This window comes from Anser brachyrhynchus, assembly GCF_964034855.1.
Source record: "Anser brachyrhynchus genome assembly, chromosome: 1".
NCBI lineage: Eukaryota > Metazoa > Chordata > Aves > Anseriformes > Anatidae > Anser > Anser brachyrhynchus.
In genome coordinates this window covers 74,619,972-74,641,558 of record NC_137694.1, presented here as the reverse complement: position 1 = coordinate 74,641,558, position 21,587 = coordinate 74,619,972, and the positions used below count along the sequence as shown (strand labels likewise).

General features: G+C 41.6%; 2 protein-coding genes across 6 annotated transcripts in view; both read left to right on the top strand.

The window, feature by feature from the left end:
- Window positions 1–9,229, top strand: part of PARVB (parvin beta) — an 81,988-nt gene extending 72,759 nt beyond the window's left edge. For 2 of the 3 annotated variants that reach the window (XM_080601054.1, XM_080601053.1), the window contains exons 11-13: window positions 1,674–1,775; window positions 5,056–5,128; window positions 9,080–9,229. In XM_080601054.1, coding sequence (XP_080457180.1) covers window positions 1,674–1,775; window positions 5,056–5,128; window positions 9,080–9,156 — 252 coding nt within the window. In that variant the 3' untranslated portion in view covers window positions 9,157–9,229. Of the gene's footprint in view, window positions 1–1,673; window positions 1,776–5,055; window positions 5,129–7,393; window positions 7,521–9,079 lie in introns of all 3 variants that reach the window. The other variant, XR_013953989.1, reaches the window with a different exon arrangement.
- Window positions 9,230–9,365: 136 nt separating this feature from the next.
- The window catches only part of PARVG (parvin gamma), a 30,733-nt gene continuing 18,511 nt past the window's right edge, over window positions 9,366–21,587 (top strand). For 2 of the 3 annotated variants that reach the window (XM_080601076.1, XM_080601073.1), the window contains exons 1-2: window positions 9,366–16,753; window positions 21,407–21,507. In XM_080601076.1, the coding sequence (XP_080457202.1) occupies window positions 21,429–21,507 (79 nt within the window). In that variant the 5' untranslated portion in view covers window positions 9,366–16,753; window positions 21,407–21,428. The other variant, XM_080601074.1, reaches the window with a different exon arrangement.

Below are 21,587 nucleotides of genomic sequence, written 5' to 3'. Positions count from 1 at the left end.
TTATTTAAAGCTAGCTGAGGTAAATGTGTACCACCACAGTCAGCTCTGTAGGAGTTCCCTCCCTCTAGCACATAACCAGGCATGGAATATGCTTAGAAACCTTAAGCAAGTGTGAAGCGGGTTTAGTTCTTCAGTGAAGTGTCAGTGGGCTTAGTTCTCACTTTGCAGGTCAAATTATGCAATTTTCAGACTGATTCTTTGGCTGAGTTTTACAAACAGAAACAAATATTCCTTCCAGAGTTCAGTGAGCTGTGGAGAGAAGGTTACCTTATTGTCCTGGAAAAAAAAAAGAAAAAAAAAAAGTAGCATCTAGAGAATTATTCCTGGAGTATTGGTAATTGATTTTGAGTCTGACTTGGTTTAGTACCAGTCATCCACTGCTATTTTATAGCTTTGCTGAAATAAATGGGTGACTGGATCTGATTTGTCACAAGAAATTATTGCTTAATGCCTTGGAAGTACCCAGCAATTTACTTTTGAAAAGGTTAGAGAATGTCACATACACCATATCAGGATCACAAGTGAGAATTCTGTTTGAATACATAGCATCAGTCCCCTCCTCCAGCCAGTAAATAGTCTTCCTGTCTGGTAGGGATACTGAACAGTATTGCTGAGAGTATTTAGTGTGGTATTTAGTATTTACAGAAACTGTGAACATTCTATTTTGACTTGAAACAATTTATTTTGTGAAGTTAAGCTTTTTACCTGTGACAGGGGAGATTTAATTTCAAGTTCAGATTAAGGGCAGTGTACAGAATCCTCAACACTCACAATTTGAGAAGGGAGATTGTGATTGAAACTGTCATGTACTGTAGTAGTAGGACTGGAAATATATAATATGGGACAGGGTTTCCCCGGAAGTCTTTTTTTTTTATTGAAAAAAACTTTGTTAAATACTGCAGTGAAGTTGGCAAGATTCCTCAAAAAAATAAAATGAGCAAAAGCTCATTTTTAAAATGAACTTTTTAAAAAAGTGAGCAAAAGCAAGAACAGGTATATGTACTTTTACCTCACCCCAGAGTATTCAGTAACCTAATAAATGGAGAACTGGCTGGAGGTACAGAACATTTTTGTTTTGGTCTATGCCTCTTCAGATTGAATACTCAACACCCCTACGAAGTGCAAATTGTAAATAACTCCCAGGTGAATTGCTTCTAATTTCTACTGCCTGGAGTTATTTGCTATGTATAAGTAATTAAAATATTTGTTGGCACATGCTCTTGAATGGGTTAGCGTTATAGCTAGTGGGCTTGTTTTATTCAGGAACTGAGGGTAGAGGAAATAATGCTACCATATGTAGGGAGAAAGCCTTGTATCCTGTTTTGTTATTGTTGTTTAAGAACTGATAAGAAAGCAGCTATAGCAACAGGCTCCTAAAACAAGTCTGATTCAGCTTCCTCAGCTGCACTGATGATTGCAAGGGTATTGGTGAATCCAGGAAGCAGACAAAACAAAGCCCTAAATGCTTGTTACACTTGCTGTCAGTTTCTTGCTATGCCTGAAAGGAGCAGTCAGTGACTTCTGAACTGTCTTACGCCTCTGTGCTAGCAAACAACAGTGCTAGAAATCAATGTGCATAATTTGGTCCAAGTATTCATTGTTCTGCATGTTTATGAATGCTTATTTGAAAACAGATGCTTCCACCTAGAAATGTCACTAGTATTTCTATTTAGTTTGCAGATGGCGTTTATTTGGTTTTGCTCATGGGTCTTCTTGAAGACTATTTTGTTCCACTTCACAACTTCTACTTAACGCCTGAAAGTTTTGATCAAAAGGTGGGTAGAAATTCCAGGTTGTATTCCTTTTGCTTTATTACCACATGATATTTTCCAATCATTGTGTGCTTTCTCTTTGTGCCCAGTAGATACACTCTTCTCTTCAGGAGCTGTAGCAAAGGTGCACTGGCTGTGACACTTGATAGTTAATACTACAAAAAGTTGCTTGTGAAATAAATGGGTAAATTCCCCATAGTTAAGCAAGAAAACATCATATGCCACACAAGACTCATGAACATCCAAAAGGAATAAATCAGTAATAAGTGCTTTTTACTGTATAGTACTTTTCATAATCAAAGTGATTTATTAAATTGCAGTACTGTCTGAAGTCTTTCTGTGCTCAGGGATGCTTTATTGTGCTAGACAGCAGAGATGATGCCTGGCATTGCCTAGTGTTTACCACATAAATAGGGAAGAAAGACAAAAGATGAGAGTTGTGAAGCTCCACTTCATCTGCATTTTGTACACTGGGATTGATGTAAAGATAGAGCTTCTTCCTAAGGTCACAAAGTGCCAGCCCTAAAAACTAACCCCTGATCTCATTAGTATCAGTTGCCTAACACTCAATGGTTCTTTTTCTATAGTTTATTTAATGTTCCTAGAAACTGAATATCATTGGTTGATATGTACTTGATAGGCTTGATATGTGGTAGTAGAAGAAGTGGTACATGGGCCATGATCTTTGGTTGAACTGGGATTAGAAATTGTATGTCAAGTGCCCATGTGTTTTGTAGCTGATGTAAAGCCAAGAAGGAGGCCCTAATCCTGCCAGGGAGGGAGCATGCAAAACGTTGCCTGTCTGAAGTCAGTCTGTGAACACAGACATGTTTTTGTGTCCAGTTCCTGGCAGGGTCATTGCCAACATTGCTGACTTAAATTTTTGACAGAATGTACTAGCTTGTCTTTTTGTTGTTGTTGTTGTTGTTTACTTCTCTTTGGTCAGGAGTGAATGACTTTCTGTCTAACAGTACCTTAGACATAATGAGCTTTGTGGAAAAAGAATGGGTTATTTGAAGTCTTAGATGGTCTTAGTCTTAATCAGGGTATTAGAAATGGAAGGGGACAAAATAAGTGTCTTGCTTTTAGCCATGCACTCATTGCACTGTCCTGTGTCATTCCTAGCATTAGTGATGAGAGTCTTAACACAGCATGTGTGCTTTATTATCATATGCAAAAGTTTGCCTCTTTCTGCAGTTGTTCCTGGACATGCACACATATCTGGGTATATTCAGTACCTGATATTGGAATAGTCTGAGCCTGGTTGTGCTGGAGCAACGCTTTGGCCCCCTGCTTTTTATTCGGCTAGGTTCTGTAGTGAGGATGATATAAGTCTAGTGTTGGCTGAACTGGAGCCAGGAGGTGGTTAGGTCAGGAATGGAAGCATTGCAAAAAGTGAGAAGATTGAAAAGGCTTTGTATGGTAAGGGCTGCTTACAATGGTGGGTATTTTGTACAACTTCAGTGTGCCCCTCAGTGCCAGTAATGCTCCCTGAGGGACAGGATTTACTATTGGTACAATAACCCAGCTTTGCCTATGTGGATCATCTCAGCGTTGCAGGAGGAAATTGAGGTGTGCCAAATGAGAGCTGTTACAAACCTAGCCTAATGCGTTGAGCCTGCTGATTCTATGGGTTATATAGCATTTGTTGACTTCCTCGGTAGGTGACTAGTTGCTATTTGGGAGCTTAAAGAGGTTCCCTGAAGGCAGACTCTGGCAAGAGAGCTTCATTAGGTGTTAAGATTGTGGACAGGATGGGGATTAGTTCATTTAGAATGTTGTATACTGTACATGAACTTGACAGAGCAGTGGGAACGTTTGTCTATTATCTTCTAAACAAGCTCGCCTTTATAGCTTTCTCTTGCTTTTTTATCCCAATAGCTTGAGTTTTCTGCCTTTTAGAAATGCAGGATGCTGAGTCATAGCCAGTACTGGTTCAGTCAAGATTTTGTTGTTAATAGTTTAGATTCGTAATAATTATCCAGTATTCCTGAAGTAATGTGGTTTTGTGTGGAGACTTTGCCTTGAGGAAAGGGAATTTGTAAATCAAAGTAAGAGTTTAGGCACTGTGTTTTGGGAAGGGAAAAAATATCTTCATCTGGAGAATGATTGTTTTTGTCCCAGTGAATGAGGGGAAACTGAAGCAGGTAAAAAGAGATTAATAAAGTCCTGAGCAATAAGTGCCAGTGAAGGGGGCCTTCCTTCCTTGTTGCAGGGAGCTTTGTATGCTAAAGTCCCTGATTTCCAAGATGAGTAGCTTTAATTAAATCTCTTCCTCTTGCTATGTATTTCCAGAACTGTCATTTGCAGAGACAAAACTGCACAGAATTCATAATCCAAATTACCTTGCTTAAATTTCATTAAGCATGACTCAGAAAGCTTCTGTGCAGATCTCTCTAAGCTATACAGTTTCCTCCTCATTAATATTTTCTTTTAGTCTCACCTCTTTTTTTCATTTTTCCTTTTTGTCTGTTTTCTTTTCTTTGACTTTATGTTCATGTGTGGTCCTTGGAGGCTTGCTCAGGGAGCTGTCTCCTTTTCTGCACAGTTGTGCCTAGATTGCTTTGCAAGTTCACTGCACAGTCTGCCTAGCAACTGTTACCACGAACCATTTCACTTACCTTCATTTGAGAAATCTGATTTGAATTTTATCTCTTTTCAAGCAGAGGAAGCTAAAGTACTAAGATGCCTCGCTCCCTGATGATGTGATGTTTACGTTGCTTAGTATACAGCTGATAATGCAGAAAAGAGTAATATTAATTGAAAATACTTAGTTTAATGTCCTTATTTCTGACACACCCATGTGTATTTTGTCACCTCTGTTCAGTTGTGTCACTTCTGTTAACATTGCTTGTTGCCAGGACTGCAACAGATCTATTGCTTTGTAGTTGGAAATGCTGAGCTTTGGGTATAAGCAGAAAGATCTCTGCAAAATGCAGCTCTGTTCCAGTTGTTACTGGGAGCTCTCAGGCCTGTGCTGTAGAGACTGAGATCAAGGCTTACTGGGCTTTTTTTTTTGGTATTTTTTTACACTTGGAAATTTGAAATTACTTCCTGTGTATCAAAAAATCAATATTTGCCCTATAATGATACAAGCTTTAATTTCTTAGTCCCTCAAAAGTACTTTCAGTCATGCACAAACATGTAGATGTCTTTTATTGATTTAAATGGAATTGTCATTTCATATTCCAGTGTAGAGAGAACAAAGCATTTTTTTAAATTTCATAAAAGGTTTTATAATGCCTGTATAACATCAGGGTTCTAAACAGTTTTCCTTTTTCAGGTCCACAATGTTTCCTTTGCTTTTGAGCTGATGCAAGATGGAGGACTCAAAAAACCAAAAGCTCGTCCTGAAGGTATGGTTGTGACACGTGGCTTTAAACCATATATAAATACATAATAGCAGGTGCATTTCAAGTGCAACTTCATTCAAGATAACAGGGCAGTATTAAAAGGTGGAGCTGTAAATGTGCACCTTGACAGTTTTCCAAAGGATTCATTGTCTGCGTCTGGGGTATATATTTACCTCTGTTTCTTGTCTGGAATAGGTTTACTGAGGTGTGCACATCTAGTTTTAGTGAATGATTCAGAAACTGTTCAGTGCTATATTATACATTTACCTGGTATTCTCGATCACAGTCCAAGCAGGGAGTTTTTCATGGTCTAATTGTCATAATTGTTGCTCTGATTCTCAAACTGTTGCTTATGCTAGGGATAAAAAGAGGAACTAAAACTTTCTGACTGATAATTTTTATTCCTAGAGTTACAAACTATTATATGAATTAGAGGCTTCTATAGAACAAAGTGAAAAATGAGGAGACCCCAAGAAATGTTCAGTCTGACTTAAAATAAGACAAATTGGTGATAGCAAATAGATGAACAAATAGTGGAGCTGGTCATAGTGGTTAAAAAAAGACAAGAAACAATATTAAGTGAATACGTATCCTGTCAGAGTGCTGTTCTTTTAAATTTGGGGATGAAAAGTGCTCCTGAAAAAGAATTCAGTGAAGCAAGACACTAACTTGGAGTTGAGTCAATAGCTGTGTGAGAAAGACAGGGAAAGTGGAAAAATATGAATGCAGGATTGGGAAAGTAAGGTTTTTGAGTGGAAGGGTTAAAAAGATGACAAAATGAAACCAGGTAAGCTAGATAAGCCTGTCTCCGGAGAAAGATTTTGTTAAAAACCTAGAAGATAACTTGTCTAATTGAAAGCTAGCCCCCCCCCCCCTTTTTTTTTGGATTATATTTTCATCAGTTGTTCTACAGAGGAAATTACCTTCTTGTAAGTCTGTCTTATATCCTTACCCTATCATGACTGGTATTGTACCATAGCAGACTTCTTGTTTGCTCCAGACAAGGTGTGTAGATTCAGTAGGCAGCAGAATATGTTTAAGTGTTTTTCTGACTGAAAATTTAATTACTAATAGAAGTCAGAGCCAAATTAGGTCAATGAACATTCCTTTTTTGCTGCTGCAGGATTTGTGTGTATTCCTTTCTCATCTGTCTGTGTACCCCTTCTGATTAGCAGTGGTTCACAGCTGTTAGTGAGTATGCTTGTGTGTGTGGCTGGAATTTCCTGTAAAACTGACTGTTCTTGAAGAGCTCCTCCACTGGGCGAGACAATAACGTATTGGGCTCTGCTTGTCACTGTACTTTTATCAAATCCTCTGTAGGATCAGGATCTTGATAGTACAGTCATGTAGTACATGACTGCTGGAGATTAGTAGGAGTCAGCTGTATATGCCTCCTGCAGCATTGTGAGGGTGGACGGACAGTGTCTGCCCAGCACAGTGTCACTGGTCTGGGCCCCCTTCCAGCTCCTGCTTGTGCCCCAGCCGAACCCTTAGCTTTTGCAGCAGCTCTTTGCTGCCACTTAATCCCAGCACATTTTAGCATGTGCCCTGGTTTCTGTGCTTCTAGCTATGTTTCTGTTCTACCCTCTAGATTTCTATTTCTCACCATTAGCACCTTAATCTTGGTTTATATCATAGGCAGTTCCTGCCTCTGAAGCTGGATGTCAGCCAGAGGCAAGAACTGAACCCCACCAGGCTTGATCACACCTCTTCATGCCATGGCAGCTGAGATGGGGGTTAACAGTGGCTGAGGGAAAAGACCCACCCTTTCAGTGGAAGACTGAAGATGTGTGGCATGGGGAGAAGAAAAACAATTAGAAGGAGGGGGGCAGATTCCCTAAAAATCTCTGACCACTACATTCTCACTTAAGCCTGACTATTGGGGCCTTATTTGTTTTTGGTGTTTTTTTTTTTTTTTTTTTGCATTTTTTGTAGTGCCAGGAATGTTTCATTTAATTGTTTTGCAAACAAAAGAGGCTGCCAGCATCCCTGGTCAAATCTGCTGATAGATGTCCCTTAGAATCATAGAACCATTAAGGCTGGAAAAGGCATCCAAGATCATCTGGCTGAGCTGTTCCCCTACCACCACTATCACCCAATAAACCATGTTCCTAAGTACCACATCCAGCCTTTCCTTAAACAATCCCAGGGGCAGTGACTGCAGATACTTGCCTTGATTTGCCAGCTTTATAAGTGCATGGCTGTTGCAAGATGTTGTTTCTCATTTGGGAATGGTTAAATTTATGTATACATTTTAAATCCATTCAGAGGGAACTGGGTTTTGATGCAGAGGAAGCAATGATTGATTCTGGCTCATGTCTCACTGGGAATGCTATGGTAGTAAGCAGCTTTCTGTGACACCTGGAAAACTTAGAAACATATTTCATATATCCAGGTAAGATCTCTCTTTTTTTCAGGATGTATTACTTCACAGCAGTTAGGATCTTACATTTCTTTAGGACAGCAGAAGATTCTTTTGCAAATGCAAAATACAAAATCATAAATAAGTTAGGTGAAACAATGCGTGGAAAAAGTTTGAGAGGTTACTGAAAATACGAGATGGAAGTGTGGAGGTTATAGACTGTTATCCAGTATGGAGTGGGGGGGAAGGGTGGGGAGGTCCCGGCATTGATTCTTCAAAACAGGCAGTAGGTGTTTCCCCTGGGCCTCGCATTAATTGCACTTAGTCGTTAGAATCATAGAATCATAGAATATCCCGAGTTGGAAGGGACCCATAAGGATCATCAAGTCCAACTCCTGGCACTGCACAGGTCTACCCAAAAGTTTAGACCATGTGACTAAGTGCACAGTCCAATCGCTTCTTAAATTCAGACAGGCTTGGTGCAGTGACTACTTCCCTGGGGAGCCTGTTCCAGTGTGCAACCAGTCTCTCGGTGAAGAACCTCTTCCTGATGTCCTGCCTAAACTTCCCCTGCCTCAGCTTAACACCGTTCCCGCGAGTCCTATCACTGGTGATAACGGAGAATAGGTCACCTGCCTCTCCACTCCCCCTTGCGAGGAAGTTGTAGACTGCGATGAGGTCCCTCCTCAGCCTCCTCTTCTCCAGGCTGAACAGACCCAGTGATCTCAGCTGCTCCTCATATGTCTTCCCCTCTAGGCCCTTCACCATCTTTGTTGCCCTCCTCTGGACACTCTCCAACAGTTTAAACTTTACTGTTTGCTGTCTTCCTCGTTCCATGTGTGACTGTTCCATAGATATTTTTTCCTGTGTATCTTCTCTTCTTCTTCTGCTTCCTTTTTTTATGTATTTCACCCAACTTTCTTTTCACCTCTTCAGCCTTCTTTGTGCTATGCCCACCCCTACCCCGATGTCCCTGGATTACATGTTTGTGGCATTTCCTGGCATTTTTTAGAGTAATAGGATAGGTGGTGCTAGCAGAAAAACTTTACTTGAGAACTGTTCCAGAATTGTTCTCTGGCCTAGCATAGTAAGAAAAGACATTAGATAACAGAAAGCTTCTGGTCTGTAGAGAGAATTTAAGCTTTGTTTGTGTAGTGTATCCCTGCAGAGTTGTGGGTGTATGAGATTCAGGATCTACTATGATGTGTGTGGCTACTTTGCTTCTTCTCTGGCCAGCAAAGTCATTGGCGAAAACTCAGAAGATACTCTACCAATGATGTTGCCAGAAGGTAGCATTTCCCAGAGGCTTTATCCCAGGTTTCAGGCAGAAGCAGGCCTTCTCTGTAACCAGTATTAGATGAGGAAGGGAATTATCTTTCTTTTTCATTTCCCAGAGAAGTTAGCTGTGACTGTAATATCATGAGGGTGTTTTGAAGTGCATCATGCATAACATGTAAAAAGCTTGGCTTAGGGAGATCAAAACATTTTTGTAGCTGTTCCTACAGGCTCAGAGATGTGAGGACTTTTGTTCCTTTGAGGGTAAATGGTGGAGAACAAAAAGCAAATTAAGAATTTCTCCTTTTCTTCCACAGATGTTGTCAATTTGGATCTGAAGTCTACCCTCAGAGTTCTATACAATCTGTTCACAAAATACAAGAATGTGGAATGATCCTGGAATCTGCTGAGGTCTTCATCATACCAGCCTCCTTAGGCAAAAAATACAATAAAAGTACCCTCTGCACCCTCCCTTTGTGCCTTATGCTATACTTCATGCATTCTTTCTACAGTTGATGTGGTCTCTCTATAGCTGTTTGTATGGCAATCCCACTAAAAATAATGCACATGTACTCTCTAGGTCACTTGAAAATGTGTAGATATTTCACACTTTTACCAGAAGATACTGTTGGGTCTGATTTGTTATGATCAACAAATGTTTTTTTGATAAAAGAAATATACCACTAACTACTTAAATAAGCAGGGACAACATGAGAACTTACTGATGTCTGTCTGTAGACTCTGATTTTATAATAACCTTTCTTTAGCAAACTTCTTGGTTACCATTACCATTTGGAGATTTTCCAGGCTTAAGCATTAGCGATAGAAAATCAGCATTGAAATTTATTTAGAAGCTGAGCCTTTTCTTTTAAATAAGGTTTTGTATGTTCTGTTGGGTGGGTGGGGTCAAGGGGAATTACAGGCACTATCTGAAGCTACATGGCAAAAGCTTCAGTTTTTGTGTTCACCTCATAATAACCAGTGTTATTTCCATTCAGTGTTTACACAGAATAAGTCTTGCAATGGGATAACCATCTAATCTTTTCATGTCTATTTTTATTTCTTCTCCATTCTAGGAGAAATTTGGTTGATAGAACCACTGCCATCCTTTAAGCATGCAGCTTCTGTCAGGTCAGTCAGTCAGGAGCTTGTCAGATATGCCCAGGTTGGATTAATGCATTTTGCCCCTAGCCCTTTCTGAAATGTACATGGAGAATAATGAGCTTGGCAGTTTAAAGACTGGCTCTTCATTTTGTATAGCTAAGATGACGGGTCAGATTCCTCTTGAAGTTACTGGCAGCTGTACAATTTTTGTGATCACGAATTTATAAACAGTTTTTATGTATTTTCTTTCCTAAAGAGTGAAAACCAATTCCTGTATAAATAAGAGATTGCCTTTACTTGAGGATTGCACTGGGTTATGCTAGATGAGGTATACACAGTGCAAGCCACTGGTTAGTGCTTCAAATTTGAAGCTCTTTGGTGATGTTCAGTTGTGCTTTAAACTAATTTCATTAAGTTGCCCTGTGTCATCCCAAGAAACACTGCTACACTCTGGCCTAGCACTCTAGTCTCTAAGCTGTTACAGATTTAGTGGGAATGCCTTTTAAAAACAAAAGGATTGCTAGTTTTATCTGGTAGACTCAAGTTACCTCATAGTACTTAACAGGTTTCATCTGCAGAGCTGTTCCTGGCTGGTGGTGTACTCGTTACAGCTGTGTGTGCAAGGAGGCTGTGCTGGCACATGAGCTGTCTGAGTAGATTTTGGAGAAGAGCTGTGCCAAGGAAATGGAATTGTAATTTCCAGAGTAAATTATTTGTGGAATATGTATATAATAGCATTCCTTTCCTTTGAGTGTCTAGGGGAAGGATTTGACTCCTGCCTTTATGCATCATAGAATCATAGATTCTATGATTAGAATCACAGCAGCAACTTTTCTTTTATGGGCAGCCATGATTTTGTGTGAAACATGAGGCAGAGTGCCCCAAAGAGGAAGCAGATCATAGAATCATAGAATCATAGAATATCCCCAGTTGGAAGGGACCCATAAGGATCATCAAGTCCAACTCCTGGCACCACACAGGTCTACCCAAAAGTTTAGACCATGTGACTAAGTGCACAGTCCAAACGCTTCTTAAATTCAGACAGGCTTGGTGCAGTGACTACTTCCCTGGGGAGCCTGTTCCAGTGTGCGACCACCCTCTCGGTGAAGAACCTCTTCCTGATGTCCTGCCTAAACTTCCCCTGCCTCAGCTTAACACCGTTCCCGCGAGTCCTATCACTGGTGATAACGGAGAATAGGTCACCACTCCCCCTCGCAAGAAAGTTGTAGACTGCGATGAGGTCCCCCCTCAGCCTCCTCTTCTCCAGGCTGAACAGGCCCAGTGATCTCAGCTGCTCCTCATATGTCTTCCCCTCTAGGCCCTCCACCATCTTTGTTGCCCTCCTCTGGACACTCTTCCTTTTTTTATGTACTTTTTGTACTGTGGTGCCCAGAACTGCACACAGTACTCGAGGTGAGGCCGCACCAGTGCAGAGTAGAGCAGGACAATCCCTTCCCTCGACCGACTAGCAATGCCGTGCTTGATGCACCCCAGGATGCGGTTGGCCCTCCTGGCTGCCAGGGCACACTGCTGGCTCATATTCAACTTGCTGTCAACCACAACCCCCAGATCCCTCTCTGCGGGGCTGCTCTCCAGCATCTGGTCGCCCAGACTGTACATGTAGCCAGGGTTGCCCTGTCCCAGGTGCAGGACCTGGCACTTGCTCTTGTTAAACTTCATGCGGTTGGTGATCGCCCAGCTCTCCAGTCTGTCCAGATCTCTCTGCAAGGCCTTTCCACCCTCATCCGAGTCCACAACTCCTCAGCACAATTTTGGTGTTGTTGGCAAATTTGCTCAAAACTCCTTCTAGCCCTACATCCAAATCATTTATAAAAACATTGAAGAGGACTGGCCCTAAAATGGAGCCTTGAGGGACCCCACTAGTGACCATCCGCCAGCCAGATGTGGCCCCATTTACCACAACCCTTTGAGCCCTGCCCGCCAGCCAATTGCTTACCCATAGGATGATGTTTTTGTTTAGCTGTATGCTGGACATTTTGTCCAGTAGGATCGTATGGGAAACCGTGTCAAAAGCTTTGCTGAAGTCCAAAAAGATCACATCAGCTGGTTTCCTTTGATTGATTAGATGGGTGATCTTATCATAAAAGGAAATCAAATTTGTTAGGCAGGACCTACCCCTCATGAACCCATGTTGGCTGGGACCAATGACTGCATTGTCCCCCAGGTGCACTTCAATAACTTCAAGGATCATCCTCTCCATAATTTTACCAGGCACTGACGTGAGACTGACAGGCCTGTAATTGCTAGGGTCTTCTTTCTTACCCTTCTTGAAAATTGGCACAACATTTGCCAGCTTCCAGTCTACTGGGACCTCTCCAGTTTCCCAAGATCATTGAAAAATAATTGAGAGAGGTCCCGTGATGACGCCAGCCAGCTCTTTAAGCACCCTGGAATGAACCCCATCTGGACCCATGGACTTGTATGGATCCAGGTGGAGCAGCAAATCCTGCACATGTTCAGGGTCGGTTGGGCGTTTGTCATTCCCACCGTCATGGTCCTCCAGCTCAGGGCACCCTGGGTCCCAAAGCCCATCATCAGGGTTGAAGACAGAGGCGAAGAAGGCGTTAAATGTCTCTGCTTTGCCTATGTCTTTGTCTGTGAGGAGATCTTCCCCATCTAGTAGCGGACCTATGTTTTCTTTGGTTCTCCTTTTTCTGTTCACATATCTAAAAAAACTTTTTTTATTGTCTCCCACAGACATGGAGACATGGCCAGCTTCAACTCTAGTTGGGCTTTGGCCACATGAATTTTCTCCCTATAAACACCAACAGCATCCTTGTATTCCCTCCTCGTCGCCTGACCCTCCTTCCAGCAGCCGTACACTTTCTTTTTTCGCCTAAGCTCCAGTAGAAGGTCACTGGTCAGCCAGGCCGGCCTTCTGCCCCGCCTGCCTGACTTCCGATGTTTTGGGATTGCCTGATCTTGTGCTTTTAGGAGGCAGTGCTTAAAGATCGACCAGCACTGGTGGACTCCAGTGCCTTCAAAAGCAGTTTCTCAGGGGACCTTGCTGACTAGTTCCCTGAGCAGCCTGAAGGCCAAAGCAAAGGTGAAAGGAACCAACCCAAAGGTGAAAGGAAGTTTCCCTTTTTTTTTTTTCCCTGAAAAAATTCAGGCCCATCGCTCCTCTGAGGCTCTGTGGGAATCATTGCTTGTTTGTACTTTAGGAGGAAGCTGACCTCTTGCTGTTTATACAGTGCCTAGTACAACAGGACTTGAATTTCAGATGAGGCCCTTAGACTCTACCACGGTGCTTGCATTTATTACAGAGGAGACTTGCAGAGGCACTAAGGCCAGGTGGGTCAGCTCTGCTGGCTAGTTAATGAGATTGGTCTAACTTTTGTGCTGTGAAATAGGTGTATCATGAGGCTGGGAAATGATTGAACCAAAGGGTCTCTCAAACTTTTTTGTTTAATGCAAAGTACTTGTGGGAAACAAGTCTGTTAAAGAGCTCTTATTCCACCTACCTCCCTTCAGCTGATGTGGAAGTGCCAGTGCTATTTATATTCTCTGAGATGTTGGCAAAGACCTCCAGAGAGTCTACTTTTAAAATTACTGGCAGTATTAATATCAAAAGCAAACAGAAAGTAACAAGAGGAGATTGATTAGAGCAGTTTGGGTTTGGGAGAAGGAATGGCTATTTCTGAGATGGAAATTTATAGCTGATATTTAATTGCCTGTGAGCAGATGTGAACATAACGCATTTTAAGAGTCTGTATTTTGTTCAATTAGGTGTTTCTGGTCATTATGCAGAAACCCAAATCCCTCCTCTGCAACCTGAGGCATGGGTCCCTGCTAGCATTCCTTACATTAATATTCCAGTCAGTTGAGACTGCAGGCTTGATGCATTGGACAGGCTGGGGGCAGGTGTCATCTTGTGGGTTGTGTTATGTTTTTAAGTCTATTGGTAAATGTTGCACGTGGAAAATGCATTGTTCATTCCCTAGCTCCTTGCTGTCAAACCAGGTCACTCTTAGATGCTGTCTTTATTGCTAACTGGGCTGGGAGGGGAATGGATTTAACTGAACTGGAGCTTCATCCCAGGCAGTCCAGTTTACAGGAAAAGCAATAAAGGTAAAGCCATCTCTGAACACCTGTTTTTGGCATGACTTTGTTACATAGCCGTGATACTTACTCTCAAAAGGTAACTGAATGGTAAGAATGTTATTCATGAACTCTGCATTACTGAAATTTTAGATATGTTCCGCGAGGTACCAGTGGGTAGATCTGAATCTGGTTGAGTTCATCAGGAATGCTGAATGCTTTGCAGTGTTAAAACTTCCATGTTTCTGAGTACTTAATGAATGTTTGTCTTTTCAAGCCCATACAGCTTTGCCTGTTAGGTGTATCTGCTTGACATACTCAGTTCCAGTAAGCTGTATTACCACAGAAGAAGCCCAGATATTATTCAGCTGCATCCTGTTTCTCAGGCTGAAAAAGCAGCAATGGCAGATTTTCTTTGATCAGTTTAAACCTTAAAGAGGTTTAAAACCTCCTCCCCCAACCCTTGTGCTTTCAGTATTAAAGTATTTTTTAAGAATCTTTTTTACTGTTTTTAACAGTGTTTACTCTGGATTTCATACTAAAAACTAGCCTTTCAGATAAAATTCTGGACTTGTCGTATGTTGGACACATCCAGCTTTGTGACAAGAGTTGTGTACTGTAAGCAAGTTACAATGCAATGCTATGTTTGCTAGAGATCACAGTAGGAGTGTTGTGCATGGTTTATGACAATTGTACTATTTATTCAAATAAATAAATGATGATCACTTGATTTTCTACATCTTTTTTTTTTTGTCTGAATGGACAAGTCAGTGGGAAGAACTTTTGAAAGATGGGCTGCAGCTGTCTTCTTCATCAAGGGGGGGCCTAGATACATGGTGATCCATGTAGACCTAGCAAAGCAGCGCTCTCAGGTTTCTGGCTTTGGTACAGGTGATGCGCAGGCAAACCAAATGTGTCCGACTCATATGTAGGTTTCATCAACTGTCTTTTTTTGGTATTTCCCTGCCACTGGACATGATCAAGTTGTTCACCTTCTCCCTTCCACAGGAGAAAAATGAATTACACCCTCTAATACCTTTAGAAGGCTCAGGGCCAAGTTCTGCAGCCACGCAGGAAAGAGGCTGAAGTCCTGTATGTGTCTGCAGAGCACTTGCGAAACCAGAAGCACAACCAAGAGTGGCATGACATAGGAAATGCCTGTATTCTTGCTCTGGTACGATGGGAACAGTGGCTCCCTTATAAAGCAAGGCCATGTGGGAGAACAGGAAAATGCACTATCAGAACTTGTTATTAGTGGGAGTACTGCTGATTCCTTGAATTGTTCTTCAGTTGTTATTTCTATATGAGGGCCAGGTGTATGGGGGTGTGTGCATACGAGGTGTGCTTTGGGAACGTACAGAGTTTTGTGGGGGGAGATGGGCATGAAACCAAATGCAGCTCTGGTACAGAATTTACTAGTGTTGTACTACAGAAGACTGGCTACTTCATGGACTTCTGACATTTCGGAGGAAAAAAGTGCCTGTCTACCATGTGTGCTTGAGACTGCTGTTCTTTTAGTGTTGTCACATTGTATTGTGAATGAGGAAAGAAACAAGATGAATTGCTAATTGAAGCACTGAGAGACCTAGTAATTAGAGATCAATTTCCCAATTTTTAATTCTTCGTATTTCCTCTGCCTGCTGGTATGAAACTGGATTTGTCTAAAGGTTGCAACAGCATCTCCAACTGTACCTTCTTTTTGGTTTTGCTCTCTACATTTCTAGGCTGTGGCAGGCAGTCCTGCATAAATAAGAAGGTACTCTAGGTTTTTTCTGATTTGCTGTAATGTTGTGCTTATCTGCTTAGAAAATACAGTTAAGTTTTCACTTTGACCTTTAGATGAAAGATTTGGGATTAAATTCTCAGTCACTAGGAATTCATGGCAGCTGGAAATCTGTTTTCAGCCCACTTTCCTTTATCCCATTTAGCTCATGCAGAACTATCAGTTCTCATCTATGGTGTGGAGCTAAACACAGGAATCAGTCCCTTAATAGCATTAAACCAGACTAGCTTAATTAGTTTGGCTGTCTACTGTCTCATTCTGGGATTTCATGGAGGACTGCAGAATCACTGTTTTCTTTCCGAAAGAGTTAACAACTGTAAGTGATACCTGAAGGAGATGTCCAGGGAAAGTGATAGCTGTGGGGAGCTTTCCCTCTTTAATCTGTGATAAAACAGGGAGCGCAGAGCATCAGCACTGCCTAGCGGAGGTAACTCTTGTAACAGATGAGCATTTTGGACCCTGGTGTGGCTAACTAGCTGTCCAAGGACAAATGAGTTCATTTCCTTCTGCCTTGGTTCCCTCTGCCAGGTAGAAAGAAAAATGACGATCTGCCTTAGAAAGTGCTCCAAGGACCATGAGTTAAATTTGTAATGTAGCATGATGATTTTATCTGCTGTTGGTTGTTCTATTATTAAATGCGAAGAAAACTTGCTCTGTGAGTCACCCCCAAGAAGCGGACTAGTAAACAGTGCAGTACTGTGGAAGAATGACAGTATCTTGCTATTATTTTTTGGCATCTCAGGAGTTGCAGGGGTGCATGTTTCCTGCATTTGTATTTCTGTTTATTCCAGTCTCCAGCAGGGACCAAGCACACAGACAATGAAGTTCCGGATGCATCTCTGGTTTCATTTTTGAGCGCAGTCAGTACTGCGTGGTGCAACTTCCCTCGCGCACAGTCTGTGTGCTTCGTGCTGCCCTGCACGGGAGCTGCAGCTTCAGCACAGAGCCGAGCCTTGGGGGCAGCCTCAGCTCCTGGTAAATTGCATCCCACTTGCCGTGAGATCTGCCAAGAGCTGCCGGAAAATTACTGAAGGAGAGAATAGTAAGTTTGGGAAAGGGACTCTTATGGGTGCAGTTTTGATTATTTTTTTCATCTGTAAGACTTCCTGCATTCATGCGGATTGTTTTTGCTGAGACAGTGTCTCTTCTGATGCTAGTGAGCAAAAATGGCTCTTGAAAAGTCTGGTACTGAATGAGGAAGTAAAAGTAAGTTTTAAACTGGGTGGACAACGCATGTTCTCCTTTTTTTCTCTTATTTTTTAATTCAGGTTTTCTGAAGGCAGAAATATTATCATTGGCATTCAGAATTGTTTTTTATTCCCTGCTTTGTCTGATCTACTTAGAAAACTGTTCCTAGGAAATGTGTTTGTGCTAATGCGGAGTAGGGCTTTTGTGTTTTTCAAACAGGGAATTCAACAGTTGAAACAACTTGGTAACGTCAGTAAGTGCCTTGCATATATTCTATGGTCAGTTTGGATGTCAGAGACTGCTGTTCACTTGTTAATGCTTTATATCATATGTAAGGGATATCTGGGAACCGGACTGTGTGAAGGCTCAAGGAGAAGTGAATTGATCTGGCCCACCTAGAGAATTAATTGTTTTATCTGTCATTGTTGCATTGCAACATTATGCGATAGCCTAGTTCTTGGCTGAACTAAAATTCACGTGTTTGTACCTCAGCAAGTGGCACAGGAGAAAGACAACACCCGTTGACTTTAAAATGGACAAGTATATGTACCTGTGATGTCTCAGTAAAAGACAATGAAGGACCAAATTAAGCCATTTCATTTGAACAATTAAATAATTAAATAATTAAATAATACTTTCATTTGAATAATTAAAGCTGAATTTTATTTTAAAATTCCATTGTGAAATGCCACTACAATCTATATTCAAGCATTTGTCTCCTACAATGATCACTTCTCCAAGTAGTGGTAAATAATTCATGCAGGAGGCTGGAGAAAATAGCACATCAGTAACAGGCATGGACAGCAAATTTAAGTGAAGATCTGCAAAGGTTAGTTGCAGCAAACATGGAGGCTTGTGGTTAAGAATCAAATCTCCCATCCCTTCCTATTTCTCATTAATCAGCTAAATTCAGGGAGGAGTCCAAACCCTGTCATGTTCCATTTCATGCTCTTTCTGGAGAAGGTTTTCTTTTGAAAGGCTACTGCCTTGGATCAAGCCTCACAGCAATGAGCCTTGCCACATGAGGGGCTGCTTGAGAACACTAATTATTAGTAATAAGTAATGAGTCTATTAAATGCTAAGGAGCTGCAGTTCTCAGGCCCTGAAATGGCTGTTGGAAATCAGTGTGGATAAATGTGAGGAGGGGGAAAGTAACAATACAAGCTCTACACGGGTAAACGATGGGCTCAGAGCGGAGTGTTGCTATTTAGGAATAAGATCTTGGGGATATAATGGAGCCTTCCATTAAAGTGTCAGCTCAGCAGTGATCAAAACAGCAAATGACATAAGGAATTAGGAGGAAAGGAGTGCAGAATAGCACAGTGAACATTACAGGGCACCTTCCTAAATCTGCATGGTTCTCCTTCCCAGCAGTAAAAAAAGCATGTGGTAGCACTGGAGAGGGTTCAAAAAAGGGCACCTGGGATGACCGATGGGTCAGACTGGTTTCCCTGCAAAGGATGACTAAGACTTAGGCTGTGTTTCTTCCTCAGCTTTAGAAAGAGATGACTGTTGAGGGCGTAGGGTAGTAGTACAGTAACAGTGATGCGAAGAAGGTGAATCAATGGGTCTCCTTTTCACCATGTGTAGTGGGGAGCTTCAGGGGGAGCTAGCCCAGGTTCAGAGCGAGCAGAAGCGGGTGGTTCCCCATGCCAGGTGAAGCCACACTCTTCAACTCCTTGCAGCTGAATGGTGAGAGATAAACACCTTCAAGGGCTGGCTGGGAAGTTCGTGGGAAGTAATTTTATTGGCAGCATCTACTAGGACCCCACTGCTGCTTTAGGAAGGCCGAGCTGCAGGCTGTTGAAGCTCATGAGAGTGTTTTAGGGAAGTATCTTGTGTATGCTCTGTTTTTTGTTTGTGTTTTGTTTTTGTTTTTCCCCTAAGCATCTGACTTTGGATGCTGTAAGGGTCTGGGTGTAAGATATTTTGTCTCACTCAGTATGGCCATTTTAACATTCTGACCAAGTAGGGTACACAGGACTGAGGCCGTGGAGTACGTTAGCTTTTGTTGTTGCAAATTCTCAATTTCAGACCCTTTCTTACAGGCTTCCAAATGTTAAAAGAGTAGCTTTCTGATGTTTGGGTTCCTTGGCCAAAAGAGACCAAGGATGTGGCAGGCAGTATGCATTATTTTGATGTGTAAATATTCGAAGAAAGTGTAAGAGAGACACAAGCTAAGTATTGCAGCAAAGCTGAGTTGGTATAAGCTGTGGTTTACATGGACTATTACATAAGGCTTATCAGTGTGACTTCCCAAGGCATAACAGATGTCAGAAACCTAATTTAAAAGTAAGTTGGACTTAAGTTTCTCTGTATTAATTACTTTTTCCCTCCCAGTTTATTCCATCTGGACAGTCTTGTCTCAGATTGTTCAGTTGCTCCTCAGGCACTAAATGACTCAATTTCTCCTAAGTATCTTACATTACCAACCATGTTTCTGGACACAGCATTCAGTTTTGCAGCCACTATAGTGAAAGATTCTTGTGACCCTTCTTCCCTAATGGTTTGCTGGGTATTTGTTTTATATCGGTTTGTTTTCCAAGACTGATATGCAAAAGCATTTAATTGCCATTTTCTACCAATAGTTTCGACTTGGCAAAATCTGTGATAAAATATGTTCATAATGCACTTTGGCTGGAGCTTTTAATGAATACTGAGCCTGCAGAGTGGCACTGTGCTTTTTGGAGTATAAAGCTATCAGAGGAATGCCACTTTGGGGATCATCTCTGGGCAGTGTGAATAGCAATTGCAGAAACTCTCTTGCTCCACTGTGCTTATAGGGCTGGGTAGTCCTTGTATCTAACTGCAAGCACCTGCCTTAGCAGCTCAGACTGTCTTTTTGGTAACAGCATGAAGGAGTAGCTGAAAAATGCAAGCTGGGGCAAGACCCTCATTTAAATGCTCTGGATTGCTCTTTAAAGGTGCCTGTCCATAGCTACTGACTACATAGGGAGCCTTGAGAGACATAACTCCTAATTTAGGTGTCTCAGGTAGACAGTAGGAGTCCTCTCCTGTGTGACCCTGCCACGTGAGGCACCTTGCTTTCTTTTAAAAAGGAACTAAACCTGCCTCCTCTCTCCTTCAGTGGCCCTGCAGCACTGAACCTCAGCAAGCAGAGAGTGTTTCCCTTCCACAAGGAGGTGGCACTATTGATTAGTGGCACTATTGGTTAGTCTATCTTCCTTGGAGCCCCACTTCCACCAGCAGCTGGGAACGCATTGTTCAGAGGAGTGTAAAAAGCTTTCCTGGTGCTCATATTGCTGTCTGCTCTGCTCTGGTTTTCATGGAGATTAGGACTATCAGGAGGGATGAGACCTCTGGCCCGTGCTAGTGCAGATGCTGCCGTGATAGTCCAGGATTCAGAGACACAATCCGTCTGTAGTCCTCTCACCTCTGCAGGCCATTGTTTATACATACAGTTGCAGTATATAACTCTGCTTTCTTCTGCACTGAAGTTAACTTACCTTTGGTTTAATGAGGAGTCATCCTATGTTTTTGCATCTGTTTTTAAAAGAGACCACTCAGGTACTACTGTCCCTAACTTTTACACTTTGCCAAGCTGAAGCATCCTAGTTTTCTTAGTCCTGTAGGCTTGAACAAATAACCTTTACATGAACATGAAGACTACAAAAGCAAGCAGTTAAAAGTGAACATTTCTTACACTGTAAGATGCCTGTAGAGCCTGGCTTTAACTTTTGTGCTGTGTAGGCAGCATGGCACAGCCTTATGCATGAAAATTTATACATGTGGTTAAAAATTCAGACTTGTCATTGCTTGCACTGTGGTTGGATTTGAGGCTTTGAGAAAAGTAGGAGATAATCTTGCCAACCTCTTATTTGTGAACTTCTGTTTGATGGGACTTCTTTGGAGGGTTATATGGCCTCTGCCCTGCTCCCACAGCCCCATTCTCTGGCTTCTGCTGTCCTTCTGAACGACTCCTAGCCATCTTGGAAAACCTCACCCACAGTTTGGGGTTTGTTGGCTATGTATGAAGTACAAATCCTGGAGACACTATGCAACAGCTTGTGCTTCTAACATGAAGTTGGGGTTGTATACCCAGAAGTATGCCATTCTTTTTCCACAAATATGCCAGATGGTCTAGTAGGGGAAACTGTTTATATTTATAAGCTTGTCTCTAATTTAACTACCACATTCTTGATTTAATAATTCTTAAGTATTGTTCATTTTTATAGCATATGTGTATTGACACCAAGAAAACTGATAGCTTTTTCTTTTCGGTTTAAATAGGATTTTACTAATCTAATTCAAATGAAACTGTTGGAATTAAGGCAAGTTTTAGTACTAAAGGGCTTTTTTCCCCCTGTAGTCTGATTATTAGCAGAAAAAATGAAGGTATTTTCAGATTGTTTTTAGAAGTAATCCATAGGTCATAAAAATAGTAATTAAAAAAAACAACCCTTCAGTTTGTTTTCTTCCTAGCACTCACTTTGATCTTTTCATGTATTCTTTACTTGTGTTTCCTTTCCCCTTTATCTTTTAACAGTTTACCAGGAGTGAAAAATACAATGGATCCAGACATCTTAAATGTGTTTACACAGCCTGCTGCCCTTAATCAGTTCCTTGTTGAGAATGTCATCACTCCAGGTACATATTTTGTGAGCCAGGACAGAAAAAGGTCCAAGGAATGACCTGAATTGCTAAGCAGAAAACTTGCAGTACAAATG